General features: G+C 40.8%; 1 protein-coding gene across 1 annotated transcript in view; it reads right to left on the reverse strand.

The window, feature by feature from the left end:
- Nucleotides 1-26706, reverse strand: part of NEMF (nuclear export mediator factor) — a 73115-nt gene that overhangs the window by 42087 nt on the left and 4322 nt on the right. The window contains 14 exon segments of the mRNA XM_017849465.1: nt 3873-3888; nt 3891-3960; nt 6176-6239; nt 6490-6681; nt 6926-7134; nt 7221-7298; nt 9489-9551; nt 10236-10311; nt 10392-10462; nt 11984-12057; nt 12929-13015; nt 16648-16715; nt 19059-19207; nt 24111-24236. Coding sequence (XP_017704954.1) covers nt 3873-3888; nt 3891-3960; nt 6176-6239; nt 6490-6681; nt 6926-7134; nt 7221-7298; nt 9489-9551; nt 10236-10311; nt 10392-10462; nt 11984-12057; nt 12929-13015; nt 16648-16715; nt 19059-19207; nt 24111-24236 — 1343 coding nt within the window.

Raw genomic sequence — 26706 nt, forward strand, 5'->3', positions numbered from 1 at the left:
GCCTTTTTTTGTATTTTTTTAGTAGAGACGGGGTTTCACCGTGTTAGCCAGGATGGTCTCAATCTCCTGACCTCGTGATCCACCTGTCTCGGCCTCCCAAAGTGCTGGGATTGTAGGCTTGAGCCACCGCGCCCGGCCCATTTGATCCTTTTTAAGGCTCAAAGGAAAGTTAATGAATACCTTTTGAGTTTGGTGCCACGACAGAGTCATTCCTCAAAGCTGTCAGCACTTATGCGCTGTCCTCTGGTATGCATGACTGCATGACTTTGCTTAAGTTCCTTACCCTCTCTGTTTCAGATTCTGAAAGTATTGTATCAAGAGGTAATAATGGGCTGGGTGTGGTGGCTCATGCCTATAAGCCCGGCACTTGGGAAGGCCAAGTAGAGTGGATCACTTGAGGTCAGGAGTTTGAGACTAGCCTGGCCAATACGGTGAAATCCATGTCTACTGAAAATACAGAAGTTAGCCAGGCATGGGGGTGCACACCTGTAGTCCCAGCTACTTGGGAGGCTTAGGCAGGAGAATCCCTTGAGCCCAGGAGGTGAGGGCTGCAATGAGCCGAGACTGCGCCACTGTACTCCAGTGTGGGCAACAGAGCTAGGACTCTGTCTCAAAGAAAAAAAAAAGTAATAATGGCAGGGCCAGGTATGGTGGCTTTTGTCTGTAATCCCAACACTTTGAGAGGCTGAGGTGGGAGGATCGCTTGAGCCCAGGAGTTCGAGATCAGCCTGGGCAATACTGAAAGATCCCATCTCTTAAAAAAAAAAAAAAAAAAGAGGTAATGATGGCTCCCTTCCTCTCATAAACACACTCCAGGGATGAAAAGGATGACAATGTCTATGTGTATGATAGATTGTGGAAAGACTACCGCCATGTTAAGTGAAGAAAGGGAGTACATCTGCTGAACAGATTAACTTCTGGTCTCCAATCAGTAAGTGTGGGTGAGGTGGGGGGACTGCATGACTTTTTGTTTTTGAGAGGTCTAGCATTATCAGAGTCCCCTTAGATAATTTTTTTTTTTTTTTTTTTTTTTAAACAGAGTCTTTCCTTGTCACCCAAGCTAGAGTGCCTGGATCTCGGCTTACTGAAACCTCTGCCTCAAGTTCAAGTGATTCTCATTCCTCGGCCTCCCTAGTAGCTGGGATTATAGGCATCCCCACCACACTCAGCTAATTTTTTTGGTAATTTTTTAGTAGAGATGGGTTTTCACCATGTTGGCCAGGTTGGTCTCGAACTCCTAACCTCCAGTGATCCAACTGTCTTGGTCTCCCAAAGTGCTAGGATTACATGCGTAAGCACCACCACGCCCAGCCTAAATATATATAATTAAATAAAATTTAAAAAGAAACAACTTAGAGAAGACAAAGACTTGCAAAAAAGAATACTAAAAAAATTTAATACATCAAAACTATTCTCAGAGAGCTAAAAGAAACTAAAGCAGAAACGTATTTATTTTTTTAAAAAGGTATATTCCAAGAACCAAAAAAAGTCCTCTCTTTTTTTTTGCCAGGAACACTATGTTGAGGAGAGAGTTCTTAAAATTAAAAACATGATAGGAAGTAATAAAAAATTCAGTGGAAGGACTTGGTGAAAGATAAAGCTGAGGAAACTCCCAAGATGTAGAGCAAAATGATAGATTTGAAAACAGAAAATACAACAAAATTGGAGGACTGGTCTAGGGGTCCCATATCTTAAAACAACATTTCCAGAAGGAAAAGAAAAAAGAAAGCAGAGGTCAGGCAGTTTTTCAAGAACTATTTCCAAAAAATGTCTCAGAACTGAAAGTTTCTGAATTAAAATAGCCCACAAAGTATCCAACATAATGGATTAAAACATCACCACCAACCCCAATTGTAAAATTTTGAAAAATTTGGAAAAAAAATTGGGAGGGGAGAAAATCTACAAGCTTGTAGAAAGGCAAAAATAAGTTTCATGTAAAATATCAACTATCAGCCAGGTGTGGTGGCTCATGCCTGTAATCCCAGCACTTTGGGAGGCTGAGGGGGGCGGATCACTTGAGGCCAGGAGTTAGAGACAAGCCTGGGCAACATGGCAGAAACCTTTCTCTACTAAATATACAAAAATTAGTTGGGCATGGTGGCGGGCACCTGTAATCCCAGCTACTCGGCAGGCTGAGACAGGAGAATCACGTGAACCTGGGAGGCGGAGGTTGCAGTGAGCCAAGATCATGCCACTGCACTCCAGCCTGGGCAACAAAGTGAGACTCTGTCTCAAAAAAACAAAATAAAAAATAAAATAAAATATCAACCATCAAAATAATACCAGATTTCTCAAGTTACTATAATGAAGCAATACCTTTAAAAGTCTGAGGAGGCCGGGTGTGGCGGCTCACGCCTATAATCTCAACACTTTGGGGGGCCAAGGTGGGTGGATCACGAGGTCAGGAGTTCGAGACCAGGGTTGGCCAGTAAGGTGAAACCCCATCTCTACTAAAAATACAAAAATTAGCCAGGCATGGTGGTGGGTGCCTGTAATCCCAGCTACTCGGGAGGCTGAGGCATGAGAATCCCTTGAAACCAGAAGGCAGAGGTTGCAGGGAAGCCAAGACTGCGCCACTGCACTCCAGCCTGGGCAATAAAAGTGAAACTCCATCTCAAAAAATATATATATATATGTCTGAGGAAAACATATTTTCATAGTAGAATTCTATATTTAATTTTTTTTTTGTTTTTAAGAGATGGGGTTTGGCATGTTGCACAGGCTAGTCTCGAACTCCAGAGGTCAAGAGATCCACCCACCTCAGCCTCCCAAAGTGCTGACATTACAGGAATGGGCCAGCATGCCCAGCCCAGTCAAACTATAACAGTAAAATGTTTCATACATCGGAGACCTCAAAAACTTTGCTTTCTACACACCATTTCTTGTGAAGCTTCTGGAACACACACTTTTTCAACCAAGGAAGAAGTATGAGATCCAGAAAAGAGTTTCCAAAACAGAGAAGGTAAAGATAACTTCCAAGATAACAATAAAAGGAAACTGTATGATGCTTAAAGAGAACCAATCTAAAATTAAGTAAGTCAAAAAGCTACAGGAGAGACTTCTGACCTCTGCAAGATAATATTGATTGAATTCCAATGTGTCTGAACACACTTGGAAGATAAAACTGAGCAAGGAAGGAAAAAGAAAACAGAATTCTATGTGGGTCAGCTATAACATATAAATTATACGACTATAATTTAAATATTTATAATGATGCCAATGCTATTAATCTTGACAAAACTATGCTGTAACTGTGTGTGTATGGAATGGAACGCAAGTGGAAAGAGGGAAATCCTCATCTTTCCCAGTGGGAAGTTAGTAAGAGTGTAAAACAGAAAAATTAAGCAGCAGCAATATAAGCACACTACTAAGATAAATAAAGGCAAATATCAAAACAATCAACTAAAAGAGCTAAAAGTAGTTTCCTTCAGACAGCAGGCAATAGGAGTAAAGTGAGGAACTAGAGAGCTAGCTGAGTGCAGAAACTTATGCCTGTAATCCAGCAATGAGGATGAGACAGGAGAATCTCTTGAGCTTAGAAGTTTGAGACCAGCCTGGGCAACAAACTGAGACCCTGCCTCTACAGAAAATTTAAACATTAGCTGGGCACGGTGCCATGTGCCTGTAGTCTCAGCTACTTGGGAGGCTGAGGTGGGAGAACTGCTTGAGGCCAGGAGGTCAAAGCTACAGTGAGCCATGTTCATGCCACTGTATTCCACCCTGGGTGACAGAGACCCTGTCTCAAACAAACCAACAAAAAATTGCAGAGCTACTGGTTTTGTAACAAGCTTTGTAGAACTGTTTGACTTTTCTAAATAATGTGCATGGATAATTTTAATAAAACAAAACTAAATTTGAAAGAGAACACTTACCAATACACTTTTCTTGCTTTTGAATAGAAGTAACAGTCTGAACTTCTTTTAAGGTTTGCTTTGTTTTCTTTTCTGCTGATTTGAATGCCTATGTATAGAAAAGAGTTTTAAAAATAATTTGTTAAGAATTTATTTAAATAACACCAAAGTAAATAATGGGGCAAGACATTTTTTAAATGGCACAAAATGGCACAATCTACACACACACACACACACACACGCACACAAATATGCATACTTGAAAGTAATAAATGAAAATATTTTTGCCTTAAGTATTAAAATAATCCAAACCAAAGAATTACTATATGAAAATATTTGACCAAGACCTACAAATTAATAAATACATTGTCATTTTCTAGATACTGAGTACCTATCATGTGCTAGGTTCTAGGCTAGATGCCGTTAGAGATACAAGAGTGAACAAGATGGACAAAGCCCCCACTCCCACCCCACTAGGTCTAGAAGAGACTATTAATCATATAATCCTTTAAATAGACATATAATGGTAAGTGCTTCTAAAGATGCTATACGAGTATAACAAGGAAACCCGATTTATATTGGATTATGGTCAAAGAAGGTATCTCTGAGGAAAAAAAGGACCAGCAAGTAGTAATCAAGGGAAAAATGTCAAGAAATGAGGTTGAAGCAGTAGAAAGAGGGCCAAGTCATGAAGGCCACTCATTTAACAGCTATTAAAAAGTGCCTGTTCTGTACCAGGCAACATTCCAGGGATTGGGATGCAGCAACGAACAACATAAAGATTCTACTTTCATGCAATCTATATTCTAGCGGGAATCCAGAAAAAATAAACACATGTTGGGCTGGGGGGAGTGTTTTTCAAGAAAAAAATATGGCAAAATAAAGACAGAGATTCAGGGTGGTAATATCGTTAGCAATGAGTGGTCAAGGAAGGATTCTCTGATTAAATCTCATTTAAGTAGATATGTAAATGAAGAGAGGCGTCAAACTGAAAATTCCAGGTAGAGAGAACAGCAAGGGCAAAGACCCTGAGAGTGGAGCATGTGCCATTATTTTATGAACAGCTAAGATCCCAGTGTAGCCAGAAAGAGTGTATGAGAGGAGGAATGCAGGTGACGAGGTCAGAGGGGAGCAGGTCTTCTGTCCTTGCAGGATAGGAGAAGGGCTCTGAATTGTATTAAGATAGGAAGCAACTGGAAGATTTTGTCCAGAGAGAAAGGACTTCACTTTTATTTATTTTAATATATTTTTTGGGACAGAGTCTCACTCTGTCACCCAGACTAGAATGCAATGGCATGATCTCAGCTCACTGTAACCTCCACCTCCTGGGTTCATTGGATTCTCCCACCTCAGCCGCCTGAGTAGCTGGGATTACAGGTACCCACCATCATGTTGGGCTAATTTTTGTATTTTCAATAGATATGCGGTCTCACCATGTTGGCCAGGATGGTCTCAAACTCCTGGCTTCAAGTGATTCACCGGCCTCAGCCTTCCAAAGTGCTGGGATTACAGGAGTGAACCATCACATCCAGTTGAAAGGATCACAACGGGCCTAGGTGTGGTGGCTCATACTTGTAATCCCAGCATTTTGGGAGACCAAGGGTCAAGGCCCGAAGTGGGCAGATCACCTGAGGCCAGCAGTTTGAGACCAGCCTGACCAACATGGTGAAACCCCGTTTCTACTAAAATTACAAAAAGCAGCTGGGCGTGGTGGCAGGCACCTGTAATCCCAGCTACTCAGGAGGCTGAGGTGGGAGAATCGCTTGAACCTGGGAGGCAGAAGTTGCAGTGAGCTCAGATCAAGCCATTGCACTCCAGCCTGAGCAATAAGAGTGAAACTCCATCTCAAAAAAAAAAAGGGGGGGGGGTCACAATGGTTGTTATGTGGAGAACAGACTAGTGGGAAAACAGGAGAAGGAGAGAGAGCCAATCAGACACTACTATCATAGTCCATGTGAACAAAGAGGTGATAGGGGACCGACCAGTGGAAATAATGAGTAGCTAGATTCTGGCTATACTTTAAAGGAAGAATCAAAATGATTTACTGATGGATTGCATGATTTATGGGAAAAAGAGTCCAGGATATCACAAACGTTTTAACCTGAGTGAACAGAAAATGAAGGTGCTATTTACTGAGATGAAGAAGAATGGGGGAGGAGCAGGCGTTGGGGGGAAAAATACTGGAAATATATACATTTAAAGCAAAGTTAAGTTTGAAAGATACTTCTGAATTAGAAAATCTCATTTAAACAGAAGAACTAATTATGTCCATTAAATTAAGCAGGCAAAAACAACTAACATTCACTCTAAGAAATACTCAGTACCTTCTCAGCAGCTTCAACTGTTTTTTGTGTCTTCTTAGCAGCATATCTCTTGTGATCATAATACCTAGAAAAACACATTTCTCTTAAATTTTAAGTAAAATATTTCTTTAGTTTTCTACCTAGTTCTAACTTTACAAATTATCAAATTATACAGAACAAATCAGAACAAACTGTATAATTAACAAAACTAAGTTTAAAAAAGTATTTTCACCCAAAAAAAGTATGCATACACAGGTGAAATGTAAAAGTTTTTTTAACATCCTTAATTTACTGCAGATAATACTTGGCCTAAAATTTAAAGTTAAATGACTTACTTTTTGGCATTGGCATATGCCGACAAGCTGAGATCAACGTCTACAAGTAAGGGCTTATTTTTCTGAGGCTTCTGCAGCTGTTTATTCTTTTGTTTTTTCTTTTTTCCTTTTGGTGGTTCAATTTCATTTTTTTCAACATTGATGTCACCATCAACATCATCATCTTCCTCCTCTGATAACAAGTATGGATTTCTATTAAAAATATTCAATAGTATTTCACTAACGTCAATGACATCACTTTTTTTATTTTCAATTTTCTTCTTCGATAAAATTATAAATGGTTTACAGTACTGAAAGTTTCATTATTTAATCTAAATTAGTTTTTTCCCTTTCTCTGAGAATTTCAAAATATGAAGAAAAAATGTTTAATACAGTAAACAATTAAAATAACAAAATAAAGACAAGCATTAACTGCTTGACTAGGAGTCAAACTTACCTTAGCAGCATTGTAACATGATTTGTTTGTAGTTTTAATTCCTTGATTGCACTTGCAACAGGGTCTCCTTGAGCCTGGGCTTCTTTCACAATTAACCCAATTTCTGTCCAATCTATCTGGTTAGCTAAAGCACTTCGAACTACCTGAATGGCTCTGTCAACTATTTGTAGGTTCATTTCTATGAGCTCTCCTTTCAGTTTGTCTATTTCCTTAAGAAACAAACCACACACATTTACTACATTGTCAGTTAAAGTTAACATTTTTGGAAAAGCACTGAGAAAGCCAAACATAATACCTGAGCCTGCTGAAGAGCTTCCAATCTGTTTTCGTGATCCTTTCGAACATTATCTAATTTCTTCAATGCTTGTTTTTCCTTTTATTGGCAAAACAGATTTTTTAAAAATTAGGTTTCTCCTACCTCATGACACCCCTCTTTTACTTTCCAACACTCACTATCCTGACCCCATCTATGCTGTTATCTAGCTGGCTGAAATTCCCATAGTCTACCACCCTCGGCCTATCCCACTACAACGAGTTCCATGCCCCAAAATTACTTCTCCTGTCTCCCTAACTCCCATTCCCTATATAGAAAGGTATTTTCATTACAGGTTACTGTGTGTATAAGATATACCCTTAATACCCTTGGCATTATTCAAACAGGCAAAAATCAAGACATTTTTTCCTATGGCACAAAAGTAAAGTTTTGGAGAACAAATTCTTTATTTTTTTTTTAAATAACAGAGACAAGGTCCTGCTATGTTGCCCAGGCTGCTCTTGAACGTCTGAGCTCAATCCTCCCACCTCAGCCTCCCAGAGTGCTGGGATTACAGGCCTGAGCCACTGCACCTGGCAGGGAATGAATTCTTAAAGAGCATAAACTACCAAATGACTTCTTATTTTTTGCTGCTTTTGATTTTCTCAGAACTATTTCCAGTATTTTACAGAAGCTTTTTCCTGTAAATTAGTAAGACAAAGGCTCATGGTAGTTATTTGACCTTCTATATGGCATTTTATCATATATAATCTACATTTCAAGGTTATCAATTTGGGGGCAAAATTTCTAACACTAGTAATATCATCAATTAATGAGTATTTAAATGCTAGATGAAGTATTTAAATGCTAGATGAAATATTTTTTAAAATTTAGATAGTAAGAATGGTGACTATTAAGACACCCATAAAAACATGGGGTTCAGTTTACTAGCCAAAGTGCTGCCACCATGTGGTAATTACATGATGTATATAATTCATCTGACTGGCCTACCTGCTTTGAAATTGTGCTATGATTAACTAACTTTTTTTTTTTTTTGAGACGGAGTTTCGCTCTTGTTGCCCAGGCTGGAGTGCAATGGCGCGATCTCGGCTCACCGCAACCTCCGCCTCCCAGGTTCAAGCAATTCTCCTGCCTCAGTCTTCCGAGTAGCTGGGATTACAGGAATGCACCACCACGCCTGGCTAATTTTTTTGTATTTTTAGCGGAGACGGGGTTTCTGCATGTTGGTCAGGTTGGTCTCTAACTCCTAACCTCAGGTGATCCACCCACCTCGGCCTCCCAAAGTGCTGGGATTACAAGCGTGAGCCACCGCGCCCGGCTTATGATCAACTAATTTTTTAAAACTGAAGAAGTGGTACAGGGATTCAAACAATTTGTTTTTTTTTTTTTTCTTTAAGACAGAGTATCACTCTGTCGCCCAGGCTGGAGTGCAATAGCACGGTCTCAGCTCATTGCAACCTCCGCCTCCCAGGGTCAAACAATTCTCGTGCCTCAGGCTCCTGAGTAGCTGGACTACAGACACCCATACCACACCCTGCTAATTTTTGTATTTCCAGTAGAGATGGGGTTTCACCATGTTGGCCAGGCTGTTCTCGAACTCCTGACCTCAAGTGATCTGCCCGCCTCGGCCTGCCAAAGTGCTGGAATTTACAGGTGTGCGCCACCGCGCCCAGCCTCAAATAATTTGAAATTTTTGCACACATATTTTAAGACTACTTTTGAAAAAATCAAATCCCCTTCAAATCAAGAGTGACTATTAACAATTTATGAAACTGTTCTGCAGCAAATGCTCTAAAAACATGGTTAAATATGCTGGGAAAATACTGTACGTCACTTCTTTTGGAGTCACGATACACAGAAAACATATTAAGACCTAGCTTTAAAGTCCATTTAAAAAAGAAACAGTTTAATGATAAACAATATCTCCTCCTCTGGCCTATTTAAAATCTCCCTAGAACAGTATCTCCTTAACAGCAATGTTTTGAGAAGCTTTGGGTTGTTCTGAGCAAACCACATTAAAGTGTAAAGAACAGGCCTCACCTTCCCACTATATTTTCCTTTTTTTCCATAATATCTGAAATACTCATGAAACAAATGAGGACATACTTTTGAACAATAAAATCCCCCATGGACCTTCTTCATAAACCTCTATCACAAATAAAGAGGCAGGTCAGAGAGTTCCTGTACTACTTCTTACACTCTTTCTGAAAGGCTACCCTTTCCTATATCATCTACCCATCAAACCACTAAAGATTACCTGGTTTAATATGTGTTTTTAATAATACATACCTGTTGTAAAGCTTTTAAGTCAATTTTCTGGCCTTCTATCTTGGAATAAAATTCATCCACGGCCTTATTAAAAAAACAGACAAACAACTAGTTGAAAAAAAAAAGGACGGTCTCTACTTCAACTTGCATACACAGAATTTTATTTTACTTTTTTTTGAGACAGAGTCTTGTTCTGTTGCCCAGCCTGGATTGCAGTGGCGCGATCTCAGCTCAGTGCAACTTCCACCTTCCAGGTTCAAGTGATTCTCCTGCCTCAGCCTCTTAAATAGCTGGGACTACAGGCGCACCCCACCACATACCACTAATTTTGTAGTTTTCGTTGAGACAGGGTTTCACTGTGTTGGCCAGTCTGGTCTTGAACTCCTGACCTCAAGTGATCCGCCTGCCTTGGCCTCCCAAAATGCTGAGATTATAGGCATGATCCAGCATGCCCAGCTGCATACACAGAATTTTAGATTCCACTGTGTTTTATAACACCACTTAAAGAACTTGAACAGATTTCCAGTAAATGTATTATTTGGCTAAACAGTATCAAGAATCAAACGAAGTTCAAATCTCTGGTCCTTCATCCTAAAATAAAGTGGCAACAATTATTTCCAACAGCTGTATCTGTGACTACACTGATCTTTAATGCCCAGATTCATAGTGAATGTAAAGCAAGTATAGTTTCAATTTCTCAATAGAAGTTGATATTAACAGCTCATATCATGCTAACTAACTGGTAAAGGAACAGAATGGAAAACCCACCTTGTCAAATGATTCAAATTCTATATATGGACATTGTGAATGTTGAGAAAACAAGAAAGGATGAAATTCCTCGTACCTGTAAAACATATTTATTATATCACAGTCAAGAACATTAACAAACATACAAAGCAAATTGACCCATGCCTATATGCTTACGTGAGTATGTCTTCAACTGGTTTATCTGCTTCCAAGCTTGGTTTTATTTCTCTTTTCTGAATGATATATCCCTACAAAAATCCAGTATTAAAATCATTCCTATTCATAATTAACAAAGATTTACTTTCTTTCTTTCTTTCTTTCTTTTTTTTTTAATACAGAGTCTCACTCGCTCTGTCACCCAGGCTCGAGTACAGTGGTGTATTCTCGGCTCACTGCCACCTCTGCCTCCTGGTTCAAGCGATTATCATGCCTCAGCCTCCCAAGTAGCTAGGATTACAGGTGTGCACCACCATACCTGGCTAATTTTTGTATTTTTAGTAGAGACACAGGTTTTGCCATGATGGCCAGGGTGGTCTTGAACTCTTGGTCTCAAGTGATCTGCCCACCTTGGCCTCCAAAAGTGCTGGGATCACAGGTGTGAGCCACCGCACCTGGCCCAAAGATTTAGTTTCTGTGATTGATATTAATTTGCACCTAGCCCAAAGGTTTACTTTCTATGACTAGTATTAATTTTAATTTTCTATAAATACAGTTATACTTTGAAAAGGGAAAAAAAACACTCATAAGCTCCAAGGTAATTCAAAAAATGCTTAATGGCTGGGAACTGTAAATCACAACATTTTTGAAAAGGGCTGACAAATGAAAATGTGCTTCTCTATCTAAAACAACTAAAGAAATAATTGTAAATTCCTCAACTTTTCTGAAGAGCCGATACTAACCTGTCATTGTACTTTCTATAAAAGGGAACAGAAAAAAACTTACAAAACTTACAAAACTTACAAAATACACAAAAAAACTTACAAAAAAACTTACAGAAATGTTTAAAACACTATCCTGGGTCGGTTGCAGTGGCCCATGTCTATGATCCCAGCACTTTGGGAGGCTGAGGTGGGCGGATCACTTGAGGTCAGGAGTTCGAGACCAGCCTGGCCAACATGGTGAAATCCCATCTCTACTGAAAATACAAAAACTGGCCAGGCATGGTGGCACGTGCCTATAGTCCCAGCTACTCGGGAGGCTGAGACAGGAGAATCACTTCAACCAGGGAGGTAGAGGTTGCAATGAGCCAAGATCATGCCACTGCACTCCAGCCTGGGTAACAGAGCAAGACTGTCTCAAAAACAAAACAAACAAAACAAAACAAACACATCCTGGCCGGGTGCGGTGGCTCACGCCTGTAATCCTAGCACTTTGGGAGGCTGAGGCGGGTGGGTCACAAGATCAGGAGATCGAGACCATCCTGGCTAACACGGTGAAACCCTGTCTCTACTAAAAATACAAAAAAAAATTTAGCCAGGCATGGTGGTGGGCGCCTGTAGTCCCAGCTACTCGGGAGGCTAAGGCGGTAGAATGGCAGGAGGTGGAGCTTGGCAGTGAGCCGAGATCACGCCACTGCACTCCAGCCTGGGCAACACAGCGAGACTCCGTCTCAAAAAAAAAAAAAAAAAAAAATCCTGGAATAAGTATATTACAGGTAACAATCTTCCAAATTAAAATAAAATTTATATATAATGATCCTTTAATGAAAATTTAATTTCTGAACACCCAAATAAATCACAACAATATATAGTAAGTATACATGGTGCTACCTTCCCACTGAAGTTGGATGTTGTTTTCATATAGTCTTCTGCTTTCTGCAGAGAAACAAGTACTTTTTCAATATCTAATGGTGGGGGAAAAAAAGAAAAAAGGAATGCCAATCAAGTGTCATGGCAATCAATCATAGCTAAACAACTATGCAGAAAAACAGGAAAGTGCTTATGAAATAATGTAGTGTTCAAGAAAATTAGAGATAGTGATTTCATGTTTGTAATCAGTAGATGTGGATATATGGTTACGTTTTGACCAGCCTACTGTCCAAGTAGCTTTTATTGAATCATCCACCCTTCCCTCCATGACCTGAAAGGAACTTTGTTCATAAACTAAATTCCCAAATTATTTCCAACTATTTTTGGATTCTTTATGCCATTCCTTCTTCAAAAACTTACAGTTTTAATTACTATAGCTTCATATTTTAATCTGTGAAGGGTTACACAGACAGTAATAATAGGAAATCATTACTAGTATTTTCCAGAGTTATCCTGAACATTTTCACATGCTTTTGCTCCACACAAACATCAGAGTCATTTTACAAAAACAAAAACAAAACATCACCACCAGCACCTGTTGTCATTTTATGACTGCACTGATTTCGTATATTGCCAAAACTAAAACATTCACTAAAATCTCATTCAATTTTTTTTTTGAGGGTGGTGATAATTGTTTTTGTGGGGTCTTTTTGAGATTGGGGTCTCACTCTGTTGCTCAGGCTGGAGTGCAGCGGTGCAGTGACCACCCACTGCAGCCTGAAACACCCAGGCTTAAGTGATCCTCCCATCTTAGCCTCCCAAAGTGCTGGGATTTCAGGCATGAGCCGCTGTGCTTGGTCAAATGTTTTTCATTCTAGAACCACCTGCTCCCTTATTACCTTCCCACAAAAAATTTTATAGTTAAAAAAAAACCAAAATAAATGAAAATGTACCATGCAGACATACCTTTAGTTTCAAGTTTTTCATCCACTTTGACATTACCCGAGAATCCATTTTCTATAAGACAGTGTTCAATGAGAGCTGGTCCATAGGCTATAAATGCAGAGGATATTACTTTTAGTATTTTCCTATAAATTGTTTCTTTTTGTTTTGGTTTTTTGAGATGGAGTTTTACCCATCACCCAGGCTGAAGTGCAATGGTACAATCTTGGCTCACTGCAACCTCCGCCTCCCACCTCCTGCCTCAGCCTCCCGAGTAGCTGGGATCACAGGCACTCACCACCATGCCCAGCTAATTTTTGTATTTTTAGTAGGGACAGGGTTTCACCATGTTGTCCAGGCTGGTCTTGAACTCCTAATCTCAGGTGATCCACCCACCCTGACCTCCCAAAGTGCTAAGATTACAGGTGTGAGCCACCGTGACCCAGCCTAAAATTTAACATTCAAAATATAGCACAAATTTATATCCCAATATCAATGATCTACTCAATAACAGTGGCCAGCGAAAACAACAATAAGTTTATTTATTTTGAAGTGTTATTTAGAAATGACAATTCTAGTTCTCAGACTGGGTGTGGTGGCTCACGCCTATAATCCCAGCACTTTGGGAGGCTGAGGCAGGAGGATCACCTGAGGTCGGGAGCTGGACAGCAGCCTGACCAACATGGAGAAACCTCGTCTCTACTAAGAAAATAATATATTAGCCAGGTGTGGTGGCGCATGCCTATAATCCCAGCTACTCAGGAGGCTGAGGCAGGAGAATCGTTTGAACCTGGGAGGCGGAGGTTGTGGTGAGCCAAGATCATGCCATTGCACTGCAGCCTGGGCAACAAGAGTGAAACTCCATTCCCCACCCCTCCCGCCCCGCTCCATAAAAAGAAATGACAGCTCTAGTCCTTAAAGAAATTTGAGACTACAATTAACTTACAAAAGTCAGTGCAAGTTATAGGAATTTAATGGGCTTCAACCACAATGAGGACTCCCCAAAAATTGGTTAATATCCCATACTAATAAATAAAGGAAAAAGGCCATATATCATTTCAGTAGATGCAGAAAAGCATTTGACAAAATTCAACACTAATTCCCAATAAAAACTCTCAATAAACTAGGAATAGAGGGAGCATTGTCAACCTTATAAGGACACCCATGAAAAACCTATAGCTAACATGATAATTATTGGTGAAGGACTGAATATTATCCCCCTAAGATCAGGAACAAGGAAAGAATATTCAGTCTCACACTGCTATTCAACATTGTACTGGAGGCTACAGCTAGCACAATAAGGCAAACTAATTAATAGCATTCAGATTCTAAAGGAAGAAGTAAAGCATCCTTATTCACAGATGACATGATCCTGTATGTTAAAAAATCCTAAGGAACCCACAAAAAAAAACCTACTAGAATGAATAAACAAGTTTATCAGGTTTGTAGGATACAAAAACCAATATACAGAAATCAATAGTATTTCTATGCAAAAATGAAATTAAGAAAACAATTCCACTGACAATAGCATCAAAAAGAACAGAATGTTTAGGAATAAATCTAACTGAGAGAAATTAAAGATCTAAATACACAGTCAGACATTCTCTCTTCATAGAAGACTCAATGTAGTTAAAATGGCAATTCTCCCCAAACTGATCCACAGACTTAATGTAATCCTTACCAGGCCAGGTAGTGGCTCACAGCTGTAATCAAGATCAGCCTGGCCAAGAAGGTGAAACCCCATCTCTACTAAAAATACAAAACTTAGTGAGCGTGGTGGCGCACACTTGTAATCCCAGCTACGTGGGAGGGTGAAGCAAGACAATCGCTTGAACCCAGGAGGTGGAGGTTGCAGTGAGCTGAGATCATGCCACTGCACTCCAGCCTGGGCAACAGAATGAGATTGTCTCAAATAATAGTAATAATGTAATCCTTATCAAAATCCTATGAGGCTTTTTTCGTAGAAAGTAACAAGTCAACTCCAAATTTTATAAGGAAACGCAGGCTGGGCGCAGTTGCTCACGCCTGTAATTCCAGCACTTTGGGAGGGTGAGGAGGGCAGATTGCTTGAGTTCAGGAGTTCGAGACCAACCTGGACAACATGGCAAAACCCTGTCTCTACCAGAAAATAGAAAAATTAGCCAGGAGTGAATCCCTGTAATCCCATCTACTTGGGGGGCTGAGGCAGGAAGATGGCCTGAGCCTGGGAGGTTGAAGCTGCAGTGAGCGGTATTTGTGGCACTGTACTTCAGCCTGGGCAACAGAGTGAGACCCTTGGGAAATGCAAAAGATCTTTTGAAATGTCAAATGCCAAAACTCCTTTGAAAAAAAAGTGAACAGTTAGAGGACATATAAGTTGAGTATCCCTTATGTGATATGTTGGGATAGAAGTGTTTCAGATTTCAGATTTTTTTCACATTTTGGAATATCTGCATATACATAATGAGATATCTTGGGGATGCAACCCAAGTCTAAACACAAAGTTCATTTATGACTTTACACAATATAGCCTAGAGGTGATTTTATACAATATTTTAAATAATTCTGTATAGCTGTCACATAAGGCCATTGTGGAATTTTCCACCTGTGGCATCATGTCTGTGCTCAAAAAGTTTCAGACTTCAGGCCAGGCACGGTGGCTCACACCTGTAATCCCAGCACTTTGGGAGGCCAAGGCGGGTGGATCACGAGGTCAAGAGATTGAGACCATGCTGGCCAACATGGTGAAACCCCATTTCTACTAAAAATACAAAAAAAATTAGTTGAGCATAGTGGCACACGCCTGTAGTCCCAGCTACTTGGGAGGCTGAGGCAGGAGAATTGCTTGAACCTGGGAGGCAGAGGTTGCAGTGAGCCGAGATTGCACCATTGCACTCCAGCCTGGTGACAGAGAGAGACTCTGTCTCAAAAAATAATAATAATTTTAGGCTTAAGATTTTCACATTAGGAATGTTCAACCTGTAATATCTGATTTCAAACATTATCGAAATTTGCCAGGGGAAGGCCAAGTGTGGGGGCTCACACCTATAATCCCAGCAATTGGGTGGCCGAGGTGGGTGGACTGCTTGAGCTCAGGAGTTTGAGACCAGCCTGGGCAACATAATGAGACCCTCTCTCTAAAACAAAAAAAATTAAATTAAAAAAGAAATCTGCATTTGCCAGGGAGACACTGGCTTAAATGAAACATACAAATTTTATACATGCTATACTAACAGTTGGAAAGTTCTAAAGATAACTTTTGAATGCATTCCAATTTCATAAGAGAGGAAGAGTAACTCTCTAGGGCTCAGTAATCAATGGTACCTGCCTCTCTCTCTGTCTTCTCTAGATTCCTTAATATAGGGCTAAGTGATGATCTTCTTAAGTATAAAAGTGTATTGGGATCAAAAATGCTTATTGGGATCAAAAGGACCTGTCAGATGCTGGGATGAAAAAAAACAAACAAACTAAGCTAAGTGGTTATTAAATCAAAGACTCACAATGAAAAAATCTGATTTCTTAGAATACTACCATTAGCACTGAAGTAACAGATAACATAATCTGTATTGCTTTTAAATAAAATCTAATAGATAAAGCTCAGACTTCATGTGGTTTAACTTCTCTTTGACAATAAACTCCTACTTACTCCAGGATCACTTTAAGCTTCTTGTTCAAATTTTCTAATAAAAGCATAAGATTTCAATACATTCCTGAAAACCACACTATCTTGCAAACAGTTCACTGCTATTTGCAGGAATACTCACGAAGCAATGGGTTAAGCACTCTCTTCAGTAGTTCACCCTTAGGTGCGCTGGCTACTATTTCAGTCAACCTGTGAAACAAAATTGACATGTCTCTTACTATCATATATTAAATAAACCTTACAGCAATCTTCATATTCACACTACTTTCATCTTATCAGTTCACCTGATCTTCACAATAATCTGAAATGTAACAGGAATTTGTTCTTCTGTTGTGAGAAAATGGATCATAAAAGTAATTTATCCAAGATTACCAGGTTCTTGAACAGCAGTTTTCTAAGAGAAGCCAGGATTTTTTTGACCAAGACATATTGTTCATCAGCAATGTGCCCACATATAAATGACATAAAACTGACATTTTCTTTTCTTTCTTTTTTTTTTTTTTTGAGACGGAGTCTCGCTCTGCCGCCCAGGCTGGAGTGCAGTGGCCGGATCTCAGCTCACCGCAAGCTCCGCCTCCCGGGTATACGCCATTCTCCTGCCTCAGCCTCCCGAGGAGCTGGGACTACAGGCGCCCGCCGCCTACCTACCCGATTAGTTTTTTGTATTCTTTTGTAGAGACGGGAGGTTTCACCGTGTTAGCCAGGGAGGGGCCTGGCATCTCCTGACCTTCGTGATCCCCCGTCTCGGCCCTCCCAAAAGTGCCTGGGGGATTGCAGGCCTGGAGGGCCACCGCCGGCCAACATTTTTCTATAAAGGTTAAAAGTTTGTAAATTTTCATGCCATATCTTAATATCCAAAATGGCTTTACCTAATTAAGCATCTAATAACCTTTTTTGTTTGTTTCTGTTTTTGTTTTTGAGAGGCTGTCTCCCTCTGTCGCCCAGGCTGGAGTGCAGTGGCGCGATCTCGGCTCACTGCAAGCTCCGCCTCCCTGGTTCATGCCATTCTCCTGCATCGGCCTCCTGAGTAGCTAGGACTACAGGCGCCCGCCACCACGCCCAGCTAATTTTTTGTATTTTTAGTAGAGACGGGGTTTCATCGTGTTAGCCAGGATGGTCTCGATCTCCTGACCTCGTGATCCGCCCACGTCGGCCTCCCAAAGTGCTGGGATTACAGGCCTGAGCCATGGCGCCTGACCAACTTTACTTATTTATTTAATGTAGGCTAGTTAAGTGAAGCAGCGGGAGTGAAGAAGGAACAAAGAAATGATGTATGTTAAACTTTAAGAACGACTGCTGTAGAATATGAGTCAGCAGGGCCTTCCAGCTAGCAGGAATACAGCTGAAATACAAAATAAGTGATGAATACAGCTACAATCATCACTTTACCTCACCTTACTTCCCTTTTTCTTATGCAAACCAGAATTTCTCTCCCTTTGTCCTCTGCACATCCATCTGTCTTCTCACAGAGTAGCTAATAAGTCTCCCCAATTTACCAAGAAATCATAACCATCTGAAGTAACCCAAAACTTAGCTAAAAAACACATTGGGCTTGCTTCAGCAGCACATATACTAAAATTAGAACGATACAGAGATTAGCACCATCCTTGCACAAGGATGACAGGAAATTTAAGTATTCTATATTTTTTAATTTAAAATTTAAAATTTAAAAAAATTAAAATGAAAAAGAAGGACATTGGCTGGGCCCGATCGCTCATGCCTGCAACTCCAACACTTTAGAAGGCTGAAGTGGAAGGACTGCTAAAGCCACGAGCTCGAGATCAGCCTGGGCAACAAAGCAAGACCCCATCTCTACAAAAAAAATTTTAAAATTAGTCAAGCATTGTGGTGTGCTCCTGTAGTCCCACCCACTTGGGAGGCTGAGGCAGGAGGATTGCTTGAGCTCAGGCAGGAGTTCAAGACTGCAGGGAGCTATGATCACGCCAACGGCACTGTAGCCTCAGGGAAGGGGGAGTGAGACACCACCTCTAAAAAAACTAAAGACAACTGAGCGCGGTGGCTCATGCCTATAATCCCAGCACTTTGGGAGGCAGAGGCAGGCAGATTGCTTGAGGTCAGGAGATCAAGCCCAGCCTGGCTGACATGGTGAAACCCCATCTCTACTAAAAATACAAAAATTAATTGCACATGGTGGCGCATACCTGTAGTCCCAGCTACTTGGGAGGCTGAGGCAGCAGAATCACTTGAACCTGGGATGCAGAGGTTGCAGTGAGCTGAGATCATGCCACTGCACTCCAGCCTGAGCAACAAGGCAAGACTCCGTCTCAAAAAAAAAAACAACACCTAAAGACATACATTTGCCTCTCCCAAATAAGGCTTAATTGCTTACATGCATATTTACATAGTTCAAATAGTCTAAATTGAGTTACATTATCTAAGTAAAACAAAATATTTTATTTCATGTTCTGACATATGACCCATTTTACCTTTTTTTTCAGAGACAGGGTCTCATTATGTTGCCCAGCACATTTTAATACAATATGAAAAGGGTTTAAAAACAAAACACTTTACCTTTCCAAAGTAAGCAAAGGTTCAGCAGCTCTAGCATGATCAAGTGGATAGCATTCACGAACAGCAAATTTAACATCATCTGCCTCATCAGTTCGAAACCTTAGAATATTTAAAATTACGTACTCATAATCTGTAAGAACAATGTTCCCCTGCAATAGAATAAAATATAATTTAGTGCTCTTTCAAATCATTTTTGAGGCCGGGCACAGTGGCTCATACCTGTAATCCCAGCACTGTGGAAGGCCGAGGCGGGCAGATCACTTGAAGTCAGGACTTTGAGACCAGCCTGGCCAACATGGTGAAACTCCATCTCTACTAAAAATACAAAAGTTAGCTGGGTGTGGTGGCAGGTGCCTGTAATCCCAGCTACTTGGGAGGCTGAGGCAGGAGAATCACTTGAACCTGGGAGATGGAGGTTGTAGTGAGCCGAGATCGCACCATTGCATTCCAGCTTGGGCAACAAGAGCAAACTCCGTCTCAGAAAAAAAAGGAAATAACAAAACAAACAAAACAGAAAAAAACAAATCAAATCATTTTTGAAACTACTTAAAAAATTGAGAAAGAAGCCAGGCATGGTGGCTCACACCTATAACCCAGCACTTTGGGAGGCTGAGGCGGGAGGATCACCTGAGGTTGGGAGTTCGAAACCAGCTTGACCAACATGGAGAAACCCTGTCTCTACTGAAAATACAAAATTAGCCGGGTGTGGTGGCACATGACTGTAATCCCAGCTACTTGGGAGGCTGAGGCAGGAGAATCGCTTAAACCTGGGAGGCGGGGATTGCAGTGAGCTGAGATTCCGCCATTGCACTCCAGCCTGGGAAACAAGAGCAAAACTCTGTCTTAAAAAAAAAAAAAATTGAGAAAGAAAATGTGGTCAATTTCAGAAGCCAGCCAGGCAAGGAACATATTATGCTTTCACCTGCAATTTGTCTTTTAATAGTAATAGTTACGTGGCAAGAGCAATACAGTTAGTTATACCCTTTGCCCACGTATTTCCACATTTGGTAATGTAGCCCAATGAAGTAACTCCAACACTCCAGTAAAACCAAAGGCAATATGCTTAAGGATGTTCACTGAAATTTATTTACAACAGTTTAAAAAAAAAACAAAACCCAAACAGCCTAGATGTAAAAATTAGGGAAACCTAATTATGATAGATTAACACAACAAAACAGTAAAAAGAGGTTACCCAATGGAAACTATGTTTAAAAAAAAAAAGGAAAATATAAATAATGTTAGGTAAAACATAGCAAGACACACAAAAAAGTTGTATCCTAGAAAATGGAAGGCATATGTAAGTTAAAATGAAATTACTTCTTAAAAATTTAGAATTAAAGACTTTTTAAAATTTAATATTGCTAGATAACCTTTTCAATAAAAAAGAAGGGGGAACATAATGAAAATAAACCTAATGAAAGAATACCACCTTCCAAATTTATTACAGACAGTGAAGATAAGAGTTACTCTACAGGTGTAATTAAAATACAAAGAAGCATCCATGAAAATAGTCAAAAATGCCTTACAACTGCTTACAACATAATCATAGAATATGGTGGGAGTAATCCCAAATTCATCTGAAATGACAGGTTGCAACATAAGTGGCTTCAATAAATGTAGCCACTATTTACCTTGATTAGAGAGACAGATAACCAAAAATTACTAAGTGTTGAAAAAATAGTACCAGGCCAGGTGCAGTGGCTCACTCCTGTAATCCCAGCACTTCGGGAGGCCAAGGTGGGCAGATTACCTGAGGTCAGAGTTCAAGACCAGCCTGGCCAACATGGTGAAACCGTCTTATTAAGAGTAGCTGGGCGTGGTGGCAGGTGCCTGTAATCCCAGCTACTCGGGAGGCTGAGGCAGGAGAATCACTTGAACCCAGGAGGCGGAGGTTGCAGTGAGCCGAGATCACACCACTGCATTCCAGCCTGGCGACAGAGCGAGACTTATTCTCAAAAAAAGTTTAAAAAAAAAAAAAAAGAAAAGAAGAGTAAAAACTCAGAGTAGAAAAGGACATTTACAACACAAATAATCAGCAAAGGGCTCATAATCAGATTAGATAAAGAGCTCTAAGAGATCATATCAAAGGTTGCTAAGGATGTGGAGCTAAGGGAATTCTCAACATCAATGAATCTCACAGACATTATATATTGAATAAAAGAGCCAGGTGCGGTGGCTCACCCCCGTAATCCCAACACTTTAGGAGGTTGAGGTGAGAAGATCGCTTGAGCCAGAGGTCCAAGATCAGCCTGGGCAACAAAGTGAGAGTTCGTCTCTACAAAAAATCAAAAAATTGGCCAGGCGTGGTGGTGCACATCTGTGGTACCAGCTACATGGAAGGCTGAGGCAAGAGGGTCACTTGAGCCCAGGAGGCCGAGTTTGCAGTAAGCCCTGATCATGTCACTGCATTCCGGCCTGGCCAACAGAGCGAGACTCTGTCTCAAAAAAATAAAAAATAAAAAATATTGCATAAAAGAAGCTGGACCCAAAAATGAACAGTACAGTCATGCATCACTTAACAATGGGGATACATTCCGAGAAATGCATTTAGGCAACTTCCATGTTGTGTGAACATAACAGAATATACTTACACAAACCTAGACGGTATAGCCTACTACATCCACCAAGGATATAATATAACCTATTGCTCCTAGGCTAGGAATCTGTATAACATGTTACTGAATACTGTAGTCAACTGTAACACAATGGCAAATATTTGTGTATCTAAGCATATCTAAATATACAAAAATTACAGTAAAAATATGGTATTACAACAGCAGTTCCAGGCCAGGCGCAGCGGCTCACGCCTGTGATCCCAGCACTTTGGGAGGCCGAGGCAAGCAGATCACCTGAGGTCAGGAGTTTGAGAACAGTCTGGCCAACATGGTGAAACCCCATCTCTACTAAAAATACAAAAATTAGCTGGGCATGGTAGTACATGCCAGTAATCCCAGCTACTCAGGAGACAGAAGCACAAGAATTGCTTGAACCCAGGAGGCGGAGGTTGCAGTGAGCTGAGATCACGCCCTTGCTCTGCAGCCTGGGCCACAGAGTGAGACTCCGGTTCAAAAAAAAAAAAAAAAAACAAAACAAAAAAAAACAGCAGTCTCCAACCTTTGGCACCTGGGACCAGTTTCACAGAAGATGATTTTTCCATGGATGGAGGGTGCAGGGGTATGGTTTCTGGATGAATGTTTCACCTCAGATCATCAGGAATCATATTCTCAGAAGAAGCACGCAACCGAGATTCCTTGCATGCACAGTTCACAATAGGGTTCACGCTCCTATAAGAATCTAATGCCACCACTGATCTGACAGGAGGCAGAGCTCAGGCGAGTAATGCTCACTTGCCTACTGCTCACCTCCTGCCGTGTGGCCCGGTTCCACGGCCCAGTTCCACAGACCGTTTCCAGTCTGCGGCACAGGGGTTGAAGACCCCTGGTATAAAAGATTAAAAATGGAACACCTGTATAGGGCACTTACCATGAATGCAGCTTGCAGGACTGAAAACTGCTCTGGGTGAGTGATGGTGAGTGAATATGAAGGCCTGGGACATTACTGTATACTACTGTACACTTGATAAATACTGCACACTTGGGCTACGCTAAATTTGTTTTAAAATTTTTTAATTTTTTAAAAAATTATGCTTTCTTCAGACCTGATTAAATTTATGTATTTATTTCTATATATAAAATGTTTTTGTTTTTGTTTTTTGAGACTGAAATCTCACTCTGTCACCTGGGTTGGAGTGCAAAGGCATGATCTCTCGGCTTACTGCAACCACCGCCTCCCAGGTTCAAGTGATTCTCCTGCCCCAGCCTCCTGAGTAGCTGGGACTACAGGCACGCACCACCACACCAGCCTAATTTTTGTATTTTTAGTAGAGATGGGGTTTTGCCACGTTGGGCAGGCTAGGCTCGAACTCCTGACCTCAGGTGATCCATTCGCCTCGGCCTCCCAAAGTGCTGGGATTACAGGTGTGAGTCACCGCACCCGGCCCAGATTAAGTTAGTTAGTTAGTTAGTTAATTTATTTATGAGAAGAAGTCTTGCTCTGTAGCCCAGGCTGGAGCACAGTGGTGCAATCTTAGCTCACTGGAACCTCCGCCTCCCAGGTTCAAGTGATTCTCCTGCCTCAGCCTCCCAAGTAGCTGGGATTATAGGCGCCCGCCACCACGCCCGGCTAATTTTTGTATTTTTCAGTAGAGACAGGGTTTTGCCATGTTGCCCAGGCTGGTCTTGAACTCCTGACCTCAGGTGATCCTCCCTCCTCGGCCTCCCAAAATGCTAGGATTACAGGTGTGAGCCACTGCAACCAGCCTGAGCCACTGTGCTCAGCCAAATTTATTTTTAAGATGTTTTTCTTTCTTCAATAATAAATTAAGCTTAGCTTACTGGAACTTTTTTACTTTATACACTTTAAACTTTTTAACTTTTTGACTCTTGTAGTAACACTTAGCTTAAAACACATATCATACAGCTGTACAATATTTTCTTTCTTTATATCTTTATTCTATAAGCTTTTTTCTATTCAAATTTTGTTTTGTTTTGTTTTTACTTTTAATATTTTTGTTAAAAACTAACACACAAACACACACGTTAGCCTAGGCCTACACAGGGTCAGGATCAAGATGTCACTAAGCAGTAAGAGTTTTTAGATCCATTAGCATCTTACGGGACCAACGTTTACACGCAGTCTGTTGTTGACTGAAATATCATTATACATACAGCGCATCAGTGCATGACTGTATTTGACTATTTTCTGGTTGCATGGTATTAGTCCTGAAATGTCAAGTACCAAATAATTTACTTCTCAGATCTTCATCTCCTACATTCACAAGGCTATTTCTAAATGGCTAAAGTCTGCCTAAACTCAGACCTATAGATAAAATGAAGGTTATTACTGGAAAATTTTATTTGTGTGGCACCCATTTCCTAGGGTAGTAATAGCCTTTGACACAGAAAAAAATGTTCCCCACTCACGTTATATAGCACTATTCCAAAATGATTAATAATGAATTTTCCTTCACCAAATCCCACAAATTTAACTTACCCTATCATAGAGCTCAATGATTAAATGATAAGCAGCTTCATCACTTCCAAACTGAAAATCTACAATTCTATCCACACCAAGCTGTTTTGCACTGACTAATCTCCGACTCTTCAAATGTTTTCGGCACTAGCAAGAGAAAGAAAAAGGCATTCATTTAGTAAAAGTGAATTCCTAACCATCTGGTATTGGTTTATAAATAAGCTTCTTTTCATTACCATCAGGAATACTTAAAACATTGTAAATAATAGTATAGTCATAAAGTAAAAGAAACAAAAGAGGGAAAACATTATAAACACTGCTAACTCCAAAACAATGTTTTATTTGCATTTCTTTAAGACAGGGTCTTGCTCTGTCACCCAAACTGGAACCCAGTGGTGTGATCATGGCTCACTGCAGCCTTGACTTCCCTGGCTCAGGTGATCCTCCTGCATCAGCCTCCTAAGGATTGGGACCACAGGCACATGCCACTATTCCCAGCTAATTTTTTCATTATTTGTAGAGACAGGTTCTCACTATGTTGCCCAGGCTAATCTCAAACTCCTGGGCACAAGCAATCCTCCTGCCTCGGCCTCTCAAAGTGCTGGGATTACAAGGGTAAGCCACTGAGCCAGGTCTTTATTTTCAATTTTTAAGTAGAGAATGATGGGCCAATAGCAAAATTTGTTTTGTTGCTTTATACCACTGCTAAATCCCTTGTTGTTGTCCTAATGACCTCACTCAAAGCCACAACCTTTATTTATTTATTTTATTTTATTTTGAGACAGCGTCTCTCTCTGTCACCCAGGCTGGAATGCAGTGGCACAGTCTCGGCTCACTGCAACCTCCGCCTCCCAAGTTCAAGCAATTCTCCTGCCTCAGCCTCCCGAGTAGCTGAAATGACATGTGTGTGCCACCACGCCTGGTTAATTTTTATATTTTCAGTAGAGACGGGGTTTCACCATGTTGGTCAGGCTGGTCTCCAACTTCTGACCTTGTGATCTGCCCACCTTAGCCTCCTAAAGTGCTGAGATTACAGGCGTGAGCCACCGCGCCCACCAACCTTTATTTATGTATTTTTATTTATTTATTTATTTTTGGAGACGGAGTCTCACTTTGTCACCCAGGCTGGTGTACAGTGGCACAATCTCAGCTCACTGCAACTTCTGCCTCCTGGGTTCAGGCAATCCTCCTGCCTCAGCCTCCTGAGTAGTTGGGACTACAGGCACCCACTACCACGCCCGGCTACTTTTCTGTATTTTAATAGAGATGGGGTTTCACCATGTTGCCCAGGCTGGTCTCGAACTCCTGAGCTCAGGTAAGCTGTTCGCCTCGGCCTCCCAAATTGTTAGGATTACAGGCATGTGCCACCACGCCCGGTTCCTTTATTTTTTTTGTCTGTTTGATGACACTTCTAAGTATCCCAAATTTCCCTTATGTGTGCTTCATTTATGTTCAAAATTAAATAATGGTTTCCACTAATCTTCTACTTCCAATATATATCTACTATGGACCATGAGCTTATGGCTTATGGTATCCTGTAAATTAGCCCACCACCTTATATCCAGTTACCCCTACTAATTCTTTTTTTTTTTTTTCTTTTCTTTTTTCTTTTTAAGAGAGAGAGTCTTGGCCGGGAGCAGTGGCTCAGGCCTGTAATCCCAACACTCTGGGAGGCCGAGGTGGGTGGATCACTTGAGGTCAGGAGTTCAAGACTAGCCTGGCCAATATGGTGAAACCCCATTTCTACTACAAATACAAAAATTAGCTGGGCATGCTGGCACATACTTATAATCCCAACTACTCAGGAGGCTGAGGAAGAAGAATCGCTTGAACTCAAGAGGCGGAGATTGTAGTGAGCCGAGATGGCGCCATTGCACTCCAGCCTGTGCAACAGAGCGAGACTCTGTCTCAAAAAAAAAAAAAAAAAAAGGGACAGAGTCTCGCTCTGTTGCACAGGCAGGGCTCAAACTCCTGGACTCAAGCAATCCTCCCACCTTAGCCTCCCAAGCAGCTAGGATTACAAGTGCCCTGCCACTGTGCCCAGTTTATTCCTACAATCTTTACTAATAAAACCCAAAGAGAATTTTCCTGGTATCGTCTCTAAGCTTTTGATTAACCTATTTCAATCCAATGTAATAACTCTCATTCTTTATTAAATCCCCTTCCTCCTATCCCTGGACATAAGGTTCTTTTTCTTATTAACAATTAAAATAATATCAGCATGTCAAACCCAAATACAATTTACTTGGCAATACCGATTCTTTTAGATTACATGTACCGTCTTTTTGTACAAATATTTAAGTATGACATGGACTGGTAACAAGACTACTCTGTAGCCTCTAAAATATCTTACAATTGTTTCTAATTTTTTAATATAAAAGACCCCTTAGTCAAGACCAGTAAGAAAGAACGCTTTCTTCAAGACTCAAAAACAGTCTGGGCATGGTGGTTCACACCTGTAATTCCAGCACTTTGGGAGACCAAGGCGGGTGGATCACGAGGCCAGGAGTTCAAGACCAGCCTGGCCAACATGGTGAAACTCCATCTCTACTAAAAATACAAAAATTAGCCAGGCATGATGGCACGTGCCTGTAATCTCAGCTACTTGGCAGGTTGA

Source organism: Rhinopithecus bieti, unplaced genomic scaffold (genome assembly GCF_001698545.2).
Source record: "Rhinopithecus bieti isolate Rb0 unplaced genomic scaffold, ASM169854v2 scaffold_29928, whole genome shotgun sequence".
Classification (NCBI taxonomy): domain Eukaryota; kingdom Metazoa; phylum Chordata; class Mammalia; order Primates; family Cercopithecidae; genus Rhinopithecus; species Rhinopithecus bieti.